This window comes from Brachypodium distachyon, chromosome 2 (assembly GCF_000005505.3).
Source record: "Brachypodium distachyon strain Bd21 chromosome 2, Brachypodium_distachyon_v3.0, whole genome shotgun sequence".
Taxonomy (NCBI): domain Eukaryota; kingdom Viridiplantae; phylum Streptophyta; class Magnoliopsida; order Poales; family Poaceae; genus Brachypodium; species Brachypodium distachyon.
In genome coordinates, this window is record NC_016132.3 from 45,147,326 (window position 1) to 45,161,959 (window position 14,634).

The window sequence follows — 14,634 nt, forward strand, 5'->3', positions numbered from 1 at the left end:
AGAAGACCGTTTTACCCAGGTTCGGGCCACGCTGAGGTGTAAAACCCTACGTCCTGCTTCTGCGCTTGTATTAACCAATGAACTAGGGTTTACAAGTTGCTGGGGAAGTCCCCGGGCGCTCTCTCCTTTCCTGCTAAGTGCTACTTGCTATTTCTGGGCTAAAACTAGTAAGAAACAAACCCTTTGACCTTTGGCGATGCTCCTCCTTTTATACTCAAGGGGATACCACAGGTGCCTTGATGCATGAGTGACAAGTGTCGAGCTTAGACCTTAGACATGCATGCACGGTCCAAAGCACTATACCTAGGGTGGTACATGCTTTGGATTCACTGAGAGCCACTCATTGTGGGCTAACTTGATAAGGAACCACCCTTCTGTCGAAGCATTTAATGCTTGCTTGTGCCACACTCCTTGCCCTGACGAGTCCCGCGCACAGGTAGCCTGCCGGGGCGGCCATGTGGCGCAGATGATCTGCCTGCTGGCAAGTGACCTTCCCGGGGGGCGTCCTGACCAAGATTCCCTTGTCGCCTTCCAGGGTAACCCCCGCAGCCCGGCTAGTCCCGCCGGGCTGGTGACTTCCCGGGCAGCTTGAGCAGTGCTGCCCAGGGTGTTGTCTTTGCGGGAAGCACGTGGAACGACCCACGCGTTAGGCAGCGGTGGTACCCCGGGTGCTACTGGTGCGACAAAGACCGTGAAACCCACAAGATGAGCTTTTAAGTTAACGGTTTTGCTATCAATACTAAGAAATCCGTTACTCTTGGAAGCTCCCCACTGACGTAAAACTAAAATGCGTCAGCGCAGATTCTTATCTCCGACGCTCCTTATAAGGACTGTCACATGTATGATCCAGAGGCCGCGGCGAGAAGATATTTCTAACACTTGCCAAATAGAAGCGTCAGAGAACTTTCACACGTCTGACACTTCCTTTCTGCTAACACTTCCTTGTTTAGTAAACGTTAGAAGAAACTCTAACTGTTGTGACACTTTGCTTTGCGAAAGCGTCAACTTTGTTCATGAGGAATTCTCTGACTCGTGCTTGTGTCGTAACGCACTGACTTATTGTTCTAGCGCACATTAGAGATTTGTTGGAACTCACTTTTTTTTTACATGCACGACGCGTAGTTGCTAATTTATTCAAATTAACGTGACGCTACATCTAAGAAAAAACACAAATCAAAACAGCAGCTAATACCGATGCAATGCTAACACATGCCAAACAGAAGCTGGTCTGCTCTTTTAGCTGGACTATGAGATTTTCAATCAGTTTCTTCCCTTCTTGTATCTCCGTTTTGAGATCTTCTATCACCTTGTCCTGGGCAGCAAGATCGAACTCTAGTCGGAGCTTCTCCTCGGACAATCTGTTGTTCACCTTCTTTTCTTCCTCTAGCATGGTTTGCAGCTTCGACACATGAGTCACCTCCACCATCCTACCTTTCTCAATGCACAGGAGGTACTCAGGATCATCTTCAAGGAGATGATCTATGTCCTGGATGGTGGAGGTGCAGGAAACAGAGTCCCTAGGCCACGACATCTTTGATTCAGCACCATCGTTGGTGTATTCACTACGACCCATGAAGGAAGGATTCAAGGAAGAGATCGCGAGAGGGTTTTTTTCCTTTTCAGTCGCTCTGGCAATTTTATTTCCGTATGTAGAGGACCGGGGATATATATAGGTTCCTAAACAGCTTACGCATTTTCATCCGACAAGAGTTAGCGGTGCAAGCTTTTGATGAGCAATAACCTTCTGTCCCTTGCAGTAGAAACATGTGTCAAAGAACTACGGTCACAGGAGGTCTTTGCCTCTTCTGACGCTTGCAGTAGAAACATGTGTCGAAGAACTACCGTCACAGGAGGTCTGTGACTCTTCTGACACTTATCACGGAACAAGCGTCATAGTATATACGGGGTCATAGGATGTCTGTGACACGTCCTAGATAGGCTACGTCAGGGATCAGTCTGGAATCTATATAAGTCACGGGCGCAGGTCAAAAAGGTGGCATGTTCAGATCGACTTCAGAGCGAGCTCAATATAGGTGCATGCATAGCCATGGTGATGCATCAGGAAGACGTTGGTGCTCCTCTTTATCCGGTCCGTCACCTCCCCTTCCGGTCCATGGACTGCCTCGCCTCAGCTATAAAAGCAGCCGGATGCGGTGCAAGTCGACTAGAGACGACTCCACCATGGTTCGCAAGATAATAGCTGTGTAATGTTGTCTCAATGGGTGGGAGATCCAGGAGCGACCACGTTCGTCCACTTCTTCGGTGTTGGCTGAGCCGGCGCCTTCGAGGGGTCTTCATGCAGGCTCTCCACCTCCGCATCAACCTCATCCTCAGACTCAACCTCAGCTGCCTCAGGCCCCTCAACCTGACCTCGGCTTCCTCAACCGAGGATTCCGCCGTTCACCGTCGACGAGGCTGCGGTGGCGAAACAACGTCGGGAGATGTCCACGAGGTAACCCGGTGATCGTGATTACGTTCCTTAAATCTCCTCCTTGTTCTTCTCCATTTCCTTAACTACCTCCACTGCCATAAGCACCTTCCTCTCCCCCCCCCCCCCACACACAAAAAAAAGAACATCGGCTCCTCTTGTTGTCCTGAGCCACGCACCTGGCCTCTTGGACGTGCCGCTGCGCAGCTCATGGATGATGTTGCCGACATATCAGGTCGTCGTTTGATCATGTCGACAGCGTTCTTATGTGTGTACCTTGTATGAAATGTAGCAGATCTCTTTGTATGCAATGTAATGTGGTCGATCTTATATAAAATGTAGCAGATCTTCTCTGCAATGTAATTTGGTTGATCTTGTTTGAAATGTAGCAGATCTTGCATGCAAGGAATGAAATTCTGATTGGATCAATGTTTCCCTGCGATTTAAATTAAAATTTGTTTGGTTGAATCTGATGTTGACAGAAAAAAAAAACACCAGCTGTAACTTTCTTTTACTCACATAAGAAACATCACTGACGTGTTTTTCTTTAGGGAAGTGTCAAAGATAACAGTTTCTAACACTTCTTTAGGCCCAAAAGAGTCAGCAAAAATACCCCCGATACGTCCAATGAGGCTCGGAGAAGACCACTCCTGACACGTGCCCTAGAAGAAGCATCAGGACGTATTTCCTGGTTCTGACGTGTCACAAGTTCCCTAGTCATCTCTGACATTTGATTAAAAACGCGTCCGTTTTGCGTCAGCATAGAGGGTTTCCGACGCGTCAGAAAGAAATGATTCTGCAGTAGTGTATTGATAAGTCGAATGTTTTTTAAACAAGAGATCAATCGACATGTTAGCCATCGGATTTTGATTCAACGATGGCAAGTGAGAGATGAGAGAGTGATGATGACCCTCATATTTTAGTCCAACGGCACTGTAACGTCGCTTGATATTTAAGAATCATTTCTTAAGTTTAAGTACCAGTGATATCTCCAACTGAAAAAAATAGTTGTTACTGACGTCTACACGAACTGTTTCTTCTCAAGTAGCTGTTACTTTCTGGTTACTTTCTTTTTCCTTCTCTTTTCTAACAAGAAACTCATGGAGAGACACAGGGGCTGCGCGTCTCGGCAGTATCCATTCTTCTAGATTGCGAGTCCAAACGGAAGAACCGCCCCCCGCTTCGGGACTGCGCCAGTTTCACCACATTCGCCTTTGCTGCCATATAAAATGCCGGTCCCCGACCTCTCCGAGCTTCCAAGAAACCCAAACCCGCTCGATCATACCGCTGCCGCTCTCCTCCTCACCTGAAGCTTCCACTGCATGCGCATGCGAAGTGGCAGAGGCAAACACCGATCAATCTAGCTAGCTAGGTTCCAAGATGATTTCGTCGCACGACTTGTACACGGTCCTGGCGGCGGTGGTGCCGCTGTACGTGGCGATGATCCTGGCGTACGGGTCGGTGCGGTGGTGGGGCATCTTCACGCCCGACCAGTGCTCCGGCATCAACCGCTTCGTCGCCATCTTCGCCGTGCCGCTGCTCTCCTTCCACTTCATCTCCGCCAGCGATCCTTACCAGATGAACCTCCGCTTCCTGGCCGCGGACACGCTGCAGAAGCTGCTCGTCCTGGCCGCGCTCGCCGCCTGCTCGCGGCTGATCCCCTCGCTGGGCCTGGACTGGTCCGTCACGCTCTTCTCGCTCTCCACGCTGCCCAACACGCTCGTCATGGGGATACCGCTGCTGGTGGCCATGTATGGCCCGGACGCCGGCTCGCTCATGGTCCAGATCGTCGTCCTCCAGTGCATCATCTGGTACACGCTGCTGCTCTTCCTCTTCGAGTTCCGCGCCGCGCGCGCGCTGATCGCCGACCAGTTCCCGGACACCGCGGCGTCCATCGCGTCGCTGCACGTGGACCCCGACGTCGTGTCGCTGGACGGCGGCCGCGCCGAGACGGAGGCCGAGGTGGCGCCCGACGGCCGGCTGCGCGTCACCGTGCGCCGGTCCTCGGTGTCCCGCCAGTCGCTGTCGCTGCTGGGAGTCACGCCGCGGCCGTCGAACCTGACGGGCGCGGAGATCTACTCGGTGAACTCGTCGCAGAACCCCACCCCGCGGGGCTCCAACTTCAACCACGCAGACTTCTTCGCCACGGTCGGCGCGCCGCCGCCGCCCACGACGCCCGCCGGAGCGCGCGGCTCGAGCTTCGGCACGTCCTCCGAGCACTTCTCGCTTCATACGTCGTCGCAGGGGCCGACGCCGCGGGGGTCCAACTTCGACGAACACTCGGCTGGGGCTGGGGGCCGGAAACCAGCCGCCGCCGGGGCGCACAGCAGCCATGACGCCAAGGAGCTCCACATGTTCGTGTGGAGCTCCAGCACCTCTCCCGTCTCCGAAGTGAGCCGCTTGCCTGCGGACAGAGCGCGTCTCGACGCCAAGGAAATCCGCATGGTTGTCCCCGCCGATCCGCCGCAGAATGGCTCGTGCAAAGGTCTGTCTCCACATTAATGCTATGCTACGCACACGTAGTTATACTCACGGGTTTCATGTGCAAGACTAAACATCGATCGATCGCATTATTTCAGAGGCCGCGGTGGAGGACGACGGCGAGGCGGCGGAGGCCGGGCGGGAGAGGCTGACGAAGCTAAGTTCCAGCTCGACCGCGGAGCTGCGTCCCAATGTCTACGCGGACACCGCCGGAGCCGAGGACGCCAAGAGGCCCCGGCAGCAGCACCAGATGCCGCCGGCGAGCGTGATGACACGGCTCATTCTCATCATGGTGTGGCGCAAGCTCATCCGCAACCCCAACACGTACTCCAGCCTCATCGGGCTCGTCTGGTCCCTCGCCGCCTTCCGGTACGCGTCTGCCTTCTCTTCTAGTACTTTCACAATTACACGTGGCTTGCTTCACTCGTACGTACCAGCAGCCCAGTACGTGTACTCTACTGGTAGTGTTACTACCACTGATGATTGAGTTCGCCAGGCTGTGTGACTGATTTTACACAGCAGAGGGGCGACAAGGCCGGCAAATGCCGGTGGCCATTGTAAAATCTAGCTTCGATTTTGTTTGGCGTGCGATGCTCGATGCGATACGTCGACATTCTCGGCGAAACACGGCGCAAAAGCAAGAGCACGTAGCCACGTCTCGGCTACTACTCCACTTCGCTACTTCAGGACCGGAACTGTGCGGTGTAGTACGAGCTTTGAGCTTTTCTGCCGGTGGGCATAACAGAAAAGGCAGCTTTTACGGATCCCCCAACGGTGGTAGCGGGCCGACCGATGAAGCATCCCGCCGTTGCCGGACCACCGCGCGTCAGGGCCCGGCCGGCAAGCGCCAATCGCGAACTGTGAGAGCGGAAAAGTCGAAGAGGCTTGCACGGCGCACGGCTGCAGGAGTAGTACACTGATTTGGAGTTTATAGCTCGATCGAAACTGTTTGCTTGGACTAATCATGACTATTATGCTATAGTTGTTGTTATGTCATGTATGGTTGCTAATGATCTGGCATTATCCTCTAACGCCAAAGGCTGTGTGTGTGATGTTCTGGATCGCAGGTGGCACATCTCCATGCCAAGCATCGTCGGGAAGTCCATCTCCATTCTCTCGGACGCCGGGCTGGGGATGGCCATGTTTAGCCTAGGTGGGTGCCCCCACGCGGCCTTGTGCTCCTGTCTCCGCCTAGCCCTACACCCGCAATTATAGTCGCACTCGTGCCCACGCCCGAATGCACCCACCCTCTCTGGCCCGCACCCGATCGAGCTAACACTGCGCAATTCTCCCCGTTTGGGCTTGCAGGACTGTTCATGGCGCTGCAGCCGAGCATCATCGCGTGCGGCAACACCGTCGCCGTCGTCTCCATGGTCGTTCGCTTCATCGTGGGGCCCGCCGTCATTGCTGCCGCGTCAGCAGCCGTCGGCCTCCGTGGGACGCTCTTCAAGATCTCCATTGTTCAGGTAACCACGCATGCATTGCATATAGCTGGCCGGAAAAGGGTGGTTCAATTTCTTGCCGTGTTGCTCCTTTCTGCCCAATAATTGATTTAGTACACAAACTTATCATCTGTGGGGGCGTCCGGCTTTAACATGTTAAATTCTTCGTTGCAACGTTGTACTACTGCTACCAAAGCAACCGTTTAATACACCCACTAGAATTTGGGATATTGAATATTCTACTCCATACATTTTTTTTTTGCGCTGGAATTCTACTCCATAAATTGTGTGTGCACTCGTACTTAAAATTGCAGTGCTATTAATTTGACAGGCGGCTCTACCACAAGGGATTGTACCTTTTGTTTTCGCAAAGGAATACAATGTCCACCCTACCATCCTCAGCACCGCGTAAGTTGTAACTGCCAGACACAGTGGTATTTCCGTCTGAGACGTGCATTCTGTTTGCACATCGGAATCTTACGCAGACGCTCTAACGGACATTTTGGAAACTCTCATTTGCAGGGTAATTTTTGGCATGCTGGTAGCTCTTCCGATCACATTGGCTTACTATGCCATTCTTGGACTAGTAACTGTATAGTAGGAGTAGTACCATGACAACCAAGCTGCTGCTAGCTCACAGGAGAGGTAGAAGCTGTGCTCCTGCTGCCAAGAGAGATCAGATCGGTACTTGTAAGCTTAGTCCATGGATGGCGCGTGGCTTGTAAGTTTGAGGATGGCCAGCAGCGTATAATGTTGCTTGCTTCTGATCCTTTTTGGTTCGAGGAATACATAACAGGAATATATACTAATTATTCTCAATGCTAACCAGGTTTGACTAGGTTTATAGAAAGATCTACCAAAAGCTGCAACTCAAAATTACTTTTGTTAAATCATTCTTGATACATGTTCTAATTTGATATTGTAGATATTGTATTCCTAAAACTCAGTCAGACTTATAATAAGTTTAACTTAGAATAAATCTACTAGAACATCTTACATTTATGAACGGAGACAGTACTATCCATGCACACTCTGGCTTAATTAACCTCTAAATTAAGGCCTAGCGACTAGACTGAGACATTTGTTCGTGGAGATGAAAGCAGAGACTGTCACCAAACAAATTACAGGTGGTGAAACAAATTTGAATTTATCTCGTGTAAATCGTTTCATCAACGAGGTGTTCCAACTCTGAAGGCCACCCTTCAACACCTTGGCACGCGCACTCGATAAAACTCTGCTAGATGCTGTGAATCTATGAGCTTGTCCACACTAATGAACATTTCTGATGCATGGATTAATAGGCATTCCGCACTGCCGAACTTGCGGTTTTTCTCACTCACGTTTCCTGAGCGAGATTAATAAATTGGCAAACGTAAATAAGCCCGTGTCATTCACCGATATCGACACAGTCACATCTACACGTAGAACTGGCAGTTGGCACCCATGGCCTGGTCATTTTTAAACGCTGTTCACGTCAAAGCTTGGGCAACCTAATATGACTGCCGCGTGTCCATGCATCTGCCGGAAGCTTGGGAAAAGTCGATAGATGGCAACAGGGAGAGTGACTGAAGTGCCACGGTTTTGGGCTCGATTTCAGGTGATTTTTCCTGTGGATCGATCGGAAATCGTGCCACGGTCTCCCCTGCTGCCGATCGACCGATTAGTTAAATCTATCTACCTAGTCGCAACAAGAACACCAGTTTACGCTAGTACTGTGTTGAAACTTCAACTGCCTGTCGATCGAGGTGAGAAGACTTTGCTAACACTGAACGTACAGGTAGCTAGATTGGCATTTTGGATGCGACATCTTCACAAGCACATGCAAGTCTAACACCGGCCGTTACGTGCAAAAGCATTGCTACTATCGCGCGCGCCCCTTCAATTGCGTACCCGAGATGATGCTACCAACATTAAAGTCATGTCCATGCACTACCCAAGGACGATCGAATGTAGACTATAGAGCACCAGATTCTACCGGCCGATCGGCTGAATTTCGGTCAGAATCTATCAACGAATAGTTAGTTGCTCCTCGTTGATGAGCATGGATGCAGTCCGGACACGGGTTCATCGGTGCATGCTATAGTACGCGTGTACTACACTGGTAAAGCTCGACTCAAGCTGGTGGTTTGGCTGACCCGAGATCGGCCGTCGTGCCGACAACAGTGAAGGCCCAACGTCTCCTGCCTATTAGTACCACTGTCTTCAGCCCCAGCCGAACCGGTGGAAAGGTGATGCGAGCTGTCGAGGTGCCAGCCCAGGGCTGCTCGCTTTTACGATCACCGCATCTGCGAGGTGAGACAGCGTCGTTAATTGGACGGTCGTCGCGCCCTGCCGGTGCGCATCTTGGAACAGCCGGCCAGGGCAGTCAAATTCCCCGGCCATCGATCAGTCGCCGTCTCTCTCGATCTATTCACTTGGCATCAGGATCAATTTGACTTGCTCGTTCCTGTCTCTCCTTTAGTTCTTTCCAGGGTTATTCGGTTCCCCCGCTAGCCTGCCGGAGTATTTGTTAGGCCGCACTTTGGGAAACTAGCAAAAGAAGCATTGGCTTTTGGTGTACTGTATACATAATAACATGGCACTGAATTTTGACTTGTAACGATCGAATTGATGCTTTCTCTGAACGTGTATTTCTTCTTGACTTCTTGTAAACGGACTCGGTATTGCTGAGGAGGAAGAAGACAAGTTCCTAGCTTGATTTTCTATGTGGCAGCCAAACATCATTATGAATTGAATCTTTGGCTTCGTGTCATTCAACAATTTCCCTGACAACAAAACATGCAGAATTTAATTGCTTCTTGATTCCAATTCAACTTGAAATTGAATTGGTAGCCCAATTCAACAAAACCAGTTCAATTCCAACATCTAAAGCTTGTTTGGCATCCACAACGAGTTGCTCGAGTAAGACAAGTGGGTTCCACCTATCATAAATACCTTCAAACGATCTAATCTACCTGATTTGAGTTTTGTGATGTCTTTACAATGTGTAAGACTAAGTTATAACTGGCCCAATGAAACCCTAAACCCAAGCAGCGTGGTTTTTTGAAAAAAAAATTGGGAGGAGGGGGGAGTGTAATTGACACAAACACCCCAACCTTGTTTGTTTTATCAGTTTCTATCAAATGACACACGGAGTATATTTTTTATTTTTTTGAAAGGAAATGACATATATTTATTTTTGCAAATATATCTATGAAATGAAATTAGGGGCGAGGAACTCCTAGATTTGTAAAGGAAATCAAACGGAACATAATATTAGAAGCCATTGATGCACTCAGAGTCGTCAAGACTACGGGAGCAACAATTTCTGCTGGGCCTTTTGAGGCCTAGGTGAATCGAGCCGATTCCGGTAACGGATAAAGCCAGGCCAAGTCATCTACCCGACTACCCGACGCAACTGGATAACTGAACAAGGCTTTTGTCGGAAACGCCAGCGGCCCAGCGCGAGTGGCACGGCCGAGAGCTGCCAGTACGGTTAGAGAAGTACGATCCGAGCATTCAGCGCCAACAGAACACTACGGCCCATCCGTTATTTTGACACGCCGGCCCAAATCCGTTAAGTAGACAAGACAAAGATAACACATAATCTTAGAAGACCAGTTAACCAAAGCAACTAACATCGAACTACAAGCTTTTTATCCATGGTATGGGCCATGGCCCATGGGAGCAGGTTCCAAACCCCACACGGGCCTCACACTTTTCCATGCTCTCCCTCCTCTAATCTACACAAGACTTGATATCAGCCTACGTTTAAGACTGCCTCGATCGATCTGTTTCCGTTAAAAACCCGAGCAACCCTAAAACGCCGCGGAGGGGCGGCGAGGGTTGAAGGACGACGGCAGGCGGGCGGTCCGCGGGCCCGTGGCGGCGGTGATGCGCTCGCAGCGGGGGCACATGGTGAGCGCGGACGCCGGGAGCGGCTGCCGCGTGTGCGGAGAGAGCACGGTGGGCGGGGCCATACGCATCGCCCTCAGCTCCTCCACCTCACGCTGCAGCCGGCGGTTCTCCTCCGTCAGCGACCCGAAGCAGCGCTTCAGGTACTCGCACTCCATCTCCGTGTGCTTCAGCTTAGTCCTGTTAACACGTACGTAACTCAATTTAACTTGGAGAGCAACCTGCAACCTGTACTACTAACTACTGTACTAAGTAACAAATGGTTCGATCACACGGAACAATCTGGAACCTGAGCACTTTCTTAAGCTAACGTGCGTGCATAATTGGAAGGTGACAGCATGATTAGTAGAAACAAAATGCAAACCAGGTGCATAGCAGAGTACTGAAGGAGATTACAATATCATGAACAACTAGAGTAGTACCATACGCAACTTAATTTGAACCTCTAGGCGCCCATTCCAACAACATTGTCATTTAGGCGTAGAGCGAAGGCCAATGACTTTGCCGGACCGTACCGCCTTTCAAATATCTCCACTTTCGTTTTCAAGAGATCGATCGATCAATTTGTTGAACTAGGGTCAAGTTGTAGCCCCCTTCCTGGCTAGCTAAGCTAGCACGTGCTGATTAGTCCACGTGCAGCGCCGATGCTAGCTTTCGGAACGATTAATTAGCTCCATTGTTTTGATCTACCGAATCTTATGTACGTGCATCATGGAGTGATGATTATAAAAAAAAAATGAAGCCACGTTTACTTTATCAAGCTAGAGAATCTACCTAGTTGCTGTTGTCCCGCATCTTAGATGCAATGCAAGTTTCAAGATAGATAGCTAATGATCCATGTCACCTTAATTGATGGAATGGTTCATAATTATGTCGGGACGAGAATGGTTCAAGGGAGTGGACTAGTAGTAGTACGTAGTAACAAAATCTGAGTTGCATTAAGTAATTGATTGCTCCATTACGTAGGCACTACTATATGCCGTGGACGACTAAGCCAGCAACTTAAGTGGAGTAGCGTGGAGTATTCGTTAAAACAAATCGCCACGTTAGTAGTCTCGGACGTGAATTAGCCTATAACTAACACAAGTTACTGGGCTGAAGTACCAGATTGCAATATCATATCATTGAGTTAACTACTCTTTCAACGGGAAATGGATAAACATAAGGAACTAGTGGGTTCTCCAAGTTTGTCTCATTCGCCTCGATTGGTTCCATTAACTAGCCAAGCCAACACTTACGACCTTACTCCTTATCTTATTAATCACCGCGGAATGGTACAGTCGCGTTTTTTAGTTACAGTAGTAGTACAAGCCATTTTTGCAGTATGGACGAGTGGTAGCCTAAAACGGTGAAGGTCCAAGTGCACGTGAGGCTCTTGGCCATGTGTGTTCACGTGAATATGTATATATAGAGAGAGTAATGGATTCCTATTTTTACCTGGCCCTGCGGTTCTGGAACCAGACCTCCACCTGCCTGGGCCGCAGCTTCAGTTTGATCGCCAAGGCCTCCTTTTGCTTCTGCAAGAGTTTCAGTTTCCAACGCATCAAATAAATTGCTACGTCCTTCCAAAAAAGAAATTTGCTACGCATGAGGCAAGGCATCATGAGTAAATGAATAGGAGTAAACGCTCCTGCTAGTCAAACAAAAACCTCCTACATATATGGTGCAGTAACTGCGTTGCCCTGGCAGCTGGCACTACATTTAGGTTCATTACTCCCTGCACTGTACCACGACGTTATGAATACCACTGCAAAGACCAACATTACACATTCTACAGTCCCCGCTAGACTTTTATGCGCCATGTACCGCAGGAAACAATCAGAGGCCACTTAATTTTGCTAGATCTATATCCTCTCCTATCTTCTTCAAGCTGCGCACCATGAAAGTACTGATATTTACTCCACTTACTACCACTGCGGAGTACCCAGTACTGACTGGTAGTACTCCTCTTTTATCTTGATGAGTTTTACATGAATGGGCCATATAATGGAATTAAAATCTGGCAGTGCCATTAAATGGATCGTTAGTTCTCCGAACCCATCCCAGGATTGAATCATGCTCTTCTTCATTGTGCGGCAGTACAGCAGCCCCACCGGAGCGAATCCAGTTCAAGATTCACCCGTACGACCAACGGATCAACTTCGCAGCAATACATTATCATCCATGGACGAGATTAATTTCTAGTGCACGTAAATGCCGACCTTAAGTACTACCAGCAGGCAGGAAACACAAGTATGCTGACCGGCGAGAGGGTGTGGTTGAGGCGGAAGCTCTCCTCGAGGAGGCGTGACTGCTCCTTGGAGAGGCGGAGCTTCTTGGGCCGGTGCGGCCCACCAGCGCCCCTGACCTCCTCCTCGTCCTCCTCCACGCTGCCCATCAGGAACTCCTCCTCTTCGCCGCCGCTCGCCGGCTGGTTCATGTCCAGGTCCCTCATGTTCCCGTTACCGTTGTTGCTATTGTTGCATCCGACGAACCCCTCTGGCAGGGAAAAAAAAGCATACAAAAAGGTTAGTTCCCGAAGTGAACTTGTCCTGTAGATGTTGCACTAGCACCCCTAACAAGTCCATCACTTCAACAAAACATGCAAAAAGAGGAAAGGCAAAGTAAGCATCCCCGAACAAGCTGTGCATGCTCGTACGTACAAATACGATGTGCGTATGTGTAATAAGCCATGAGCCGAGAACTCGATCCAAAATTTACGGTTATACTTGCAGATGTGGGATGGAGCACGAAACAGGTGACTAATAACAGGTGGCCTCCTGATCTTACCTGAGCCAGAGGAGGAGCTGAGGCCGGGGACGGCCATGGTCAGCTCCAGGCCTGAAGGAGAAGTGGCCCCCATCACAGGCGACAAGCCAATGCTGGAACTAGATTGAGGAAGGAAAGGGCAAAGGCCGGATGGAGAGTGGAGGAGCCCAAGCCAAAGACAAAGACAGATTGAAAAGCAGTCGAAGCCTGGGGAGGCGTTATATAAAGGGAGCCGGGAGAGGGGAGGGAGGGAGGGATGCTACTACCACTGCTTCGTTGGAACTTTTAACAGTGGCAGCAACCCTAGATAGAAGAAAAAAATGAAGTTATATGTGGAAACGGGAGATCAAACACCAGCAGCAGGAGAGGGTGTACTTTGTCTGGCACGAAATTATTAGGTGCGCAGTGTTGGAGACATTATGAGGTTTTTGTGCTTTGACTGGGATTACAACGGAGTAGATGTCGGTTGATTGTTGATTTGACTGATGCTTTTATTTGTTTGTGACTACAACGCAAATACTGTGTCGCAATCAAATCGCCGTTTCATCAGAGTTAGTACATCGGGAAACGGCCGTTTACAGATTTACCGGCGAAACCGTTGGACCAACATCTTGACTCGAAGCATTTGATAATTCCCAAGCTGTTGCCACAGCTTTGTTTTTCTTTTCTTATTAAACATTGTGGCCATAACAGCTCCCACGCGGGTCACAAGTGCTTTTTTAGCTATGGACGAGCTGAGAGATGCCGTGGACAGGCATCGGCCACCGGCAGAGGCCGGACGTGCAATTGCCAGGGCAAGAAGCAAAGCGCAACCAGACAAGAGAGATACACGTATCTAACGGGGGCAGGGGGCCCGCAGGCTTTGACCCGACTCGTCATGTCTTTTGCGTCGAGCAACGCTGGGACGAGTGGCCCACGCGGCAGGATGACCGGGCCCGGCGAGCCACGTGGCTGGGCGCATGGGACGGGTGCAGGAGAATCGCCGGCAGGTCCCCCAGTTCGGGGGTAGACCGAGTCGGCCTGTCGGGCCGCAGGTCGGCCGCCGTAATCATTGCGCGCCACCACCTACCTGCACCTGCTTCCGTCCACCTCCACGGCCCGCACCGCGCTTGCTCCTCCCTCCGTCTGCTGCTGATTTCGGTTATTCTTTTCTCCGGTGGTACTATGGGTTTAAAACTGGCCGCGTCTAATCTAGGCCGCTCACGCGTTTGTGGCCTAGTAATACGACTAGTTTATCATCTCTGCTGCGTTCCACGGACGGGAGGATCCAGCGGTGCGTGCATTAATTGCCGGCTAAGAAATCGAATCATGCGGAGATGATTCATGCTTCTTTTGGCCAAAATCTTATCACCAAGCAGGACCGGAGGACATTCTCCCGTCTCCATTCGAACTGTAATTGGATTTGCCATATATTCTACTCCCTCGTCTCATATTAAGTGCCGGAATAATACATGTATCTAAACATATTTTAGTATTTTTTCCGTCCAACAAAAGATGTCTCAAGTTTGTCAAAATTTAGATGTATCTATACATGGCTTAATGCATAGATGCATTCAAATTTAGTCAAAGTTGAGACACCCTTTGTTGGATGGAAGAAGTATATAGATATGTCCATATTTAGACAAATTTGAGTCCCTTAAC

General features: G+C 50.0%; 2 protein-coding genes across 2 annotated transcripts; one reads left to right on the forward strand and one right to left on the reverse strand.

Annotated features, from left to right (window-relative positions):
- The first annotated feature begins 3,538 nt into the window (after positions 1–3,538).
- Positions 3,539–7,170, forward strand: LOC100826548 (auxin efflux carrier component 3a). Its single transcript, XM_010233774.3, has 6 exons — positions 3,539–4,913; positions 5,008–5,278; positions 5,977–6,062; positions 6,218–6,375; positions 6,683–6,759; positions 6,874–7,170. The coding sequence occupies exons 1-6, from the start codon at positions 3,809–3,811 to the stop codon at positions 6,947–6,949; spliced, it is 1,773 nt and encodes a 590-aa protein (XP_010232076.1). The 5' UTR covers positions 3,539–3,808; the 3' UTR covers positions 6,950–7,170.
- Positions 7,171–9,914: 2,744 nt separating this feature from the next.
- Positions 9,915–13,252, reverse strand: LOC100826860 (homeobox-leucine zipper protein HOX3). Its single transcript, XM_010233775.3, has 4 exons — positions 13,015–13,252; positions 12,488–12,723; positions 11,683–11,762; positions 9,915–10,425 (listed from the first exon to the last, which is right to left on the reverse strand). The coding sequence occupies exons 1-4, from the start codon at positions 13,085–13,087 to the stop codon at positions 10,149–10,151; spliced, it is 666 nt and encodes a 221-aa protein (XP_010232077.1). The 5' UTR covers positions 13,088–13,252; the 3' UTR covers positions 9,915–10,148.
- Positions 13,253–14,634: the final 1,382 nt, after the last annotated feature.

What these genes read in the sequence shown, in the direction of transcription:
- LOC100826548 (XM_010233774.3), top strand. Translation starts at nt 3,809, where the DNA reads ATGATTTCGTCGCACGACTTGTACACGGTCCTGGCGGCGGTGGTGCCG. An exon ending in TGGTCCCTCGCCGCCTTCCG is followed by an intron (nt 5,279 to 5,976) that starts GTACGCGTCTGC and finishes TCTGGATCGCAG; the next exon opens with GTGGCACATCTCCATGCCAA. An exon ending in TCAAGATCTCCATTGTTCAG is followed by an intron (nt 6,376 to 6,682) that starts GTAACCACGCAT and finishes TTAATTTGACAG; the next exon opens with GCGGCTCTACCACAAGGGAT.
- LOC100826860 (XM_010233775.3), bottom strand. Translation starts at nt 13,087, where the DNA reads ATGGGGGCCACTTCTCCTTCAGGCCTGGAGCTGACCATGGCCGTCCCC. An exon ending in CAGCTCCTCCTCTGGCTCAG is followed by an intron (nt 12,724 to 13,014) that starts GTAAGATCAGGA and finishes TTTCCCTGCCAG; the next exon opens with AGGGGTTCGTCGGATGCAAC. An exon ending in TTCCAGAACCGCAGGGCCAG is followed by an intron (nt 10,426 to 11,682) that starts GTAAAAATAGGA and finishes ACGTGTTAACAG; the next exon opens with GACTAAGCTGAAGCACACGG.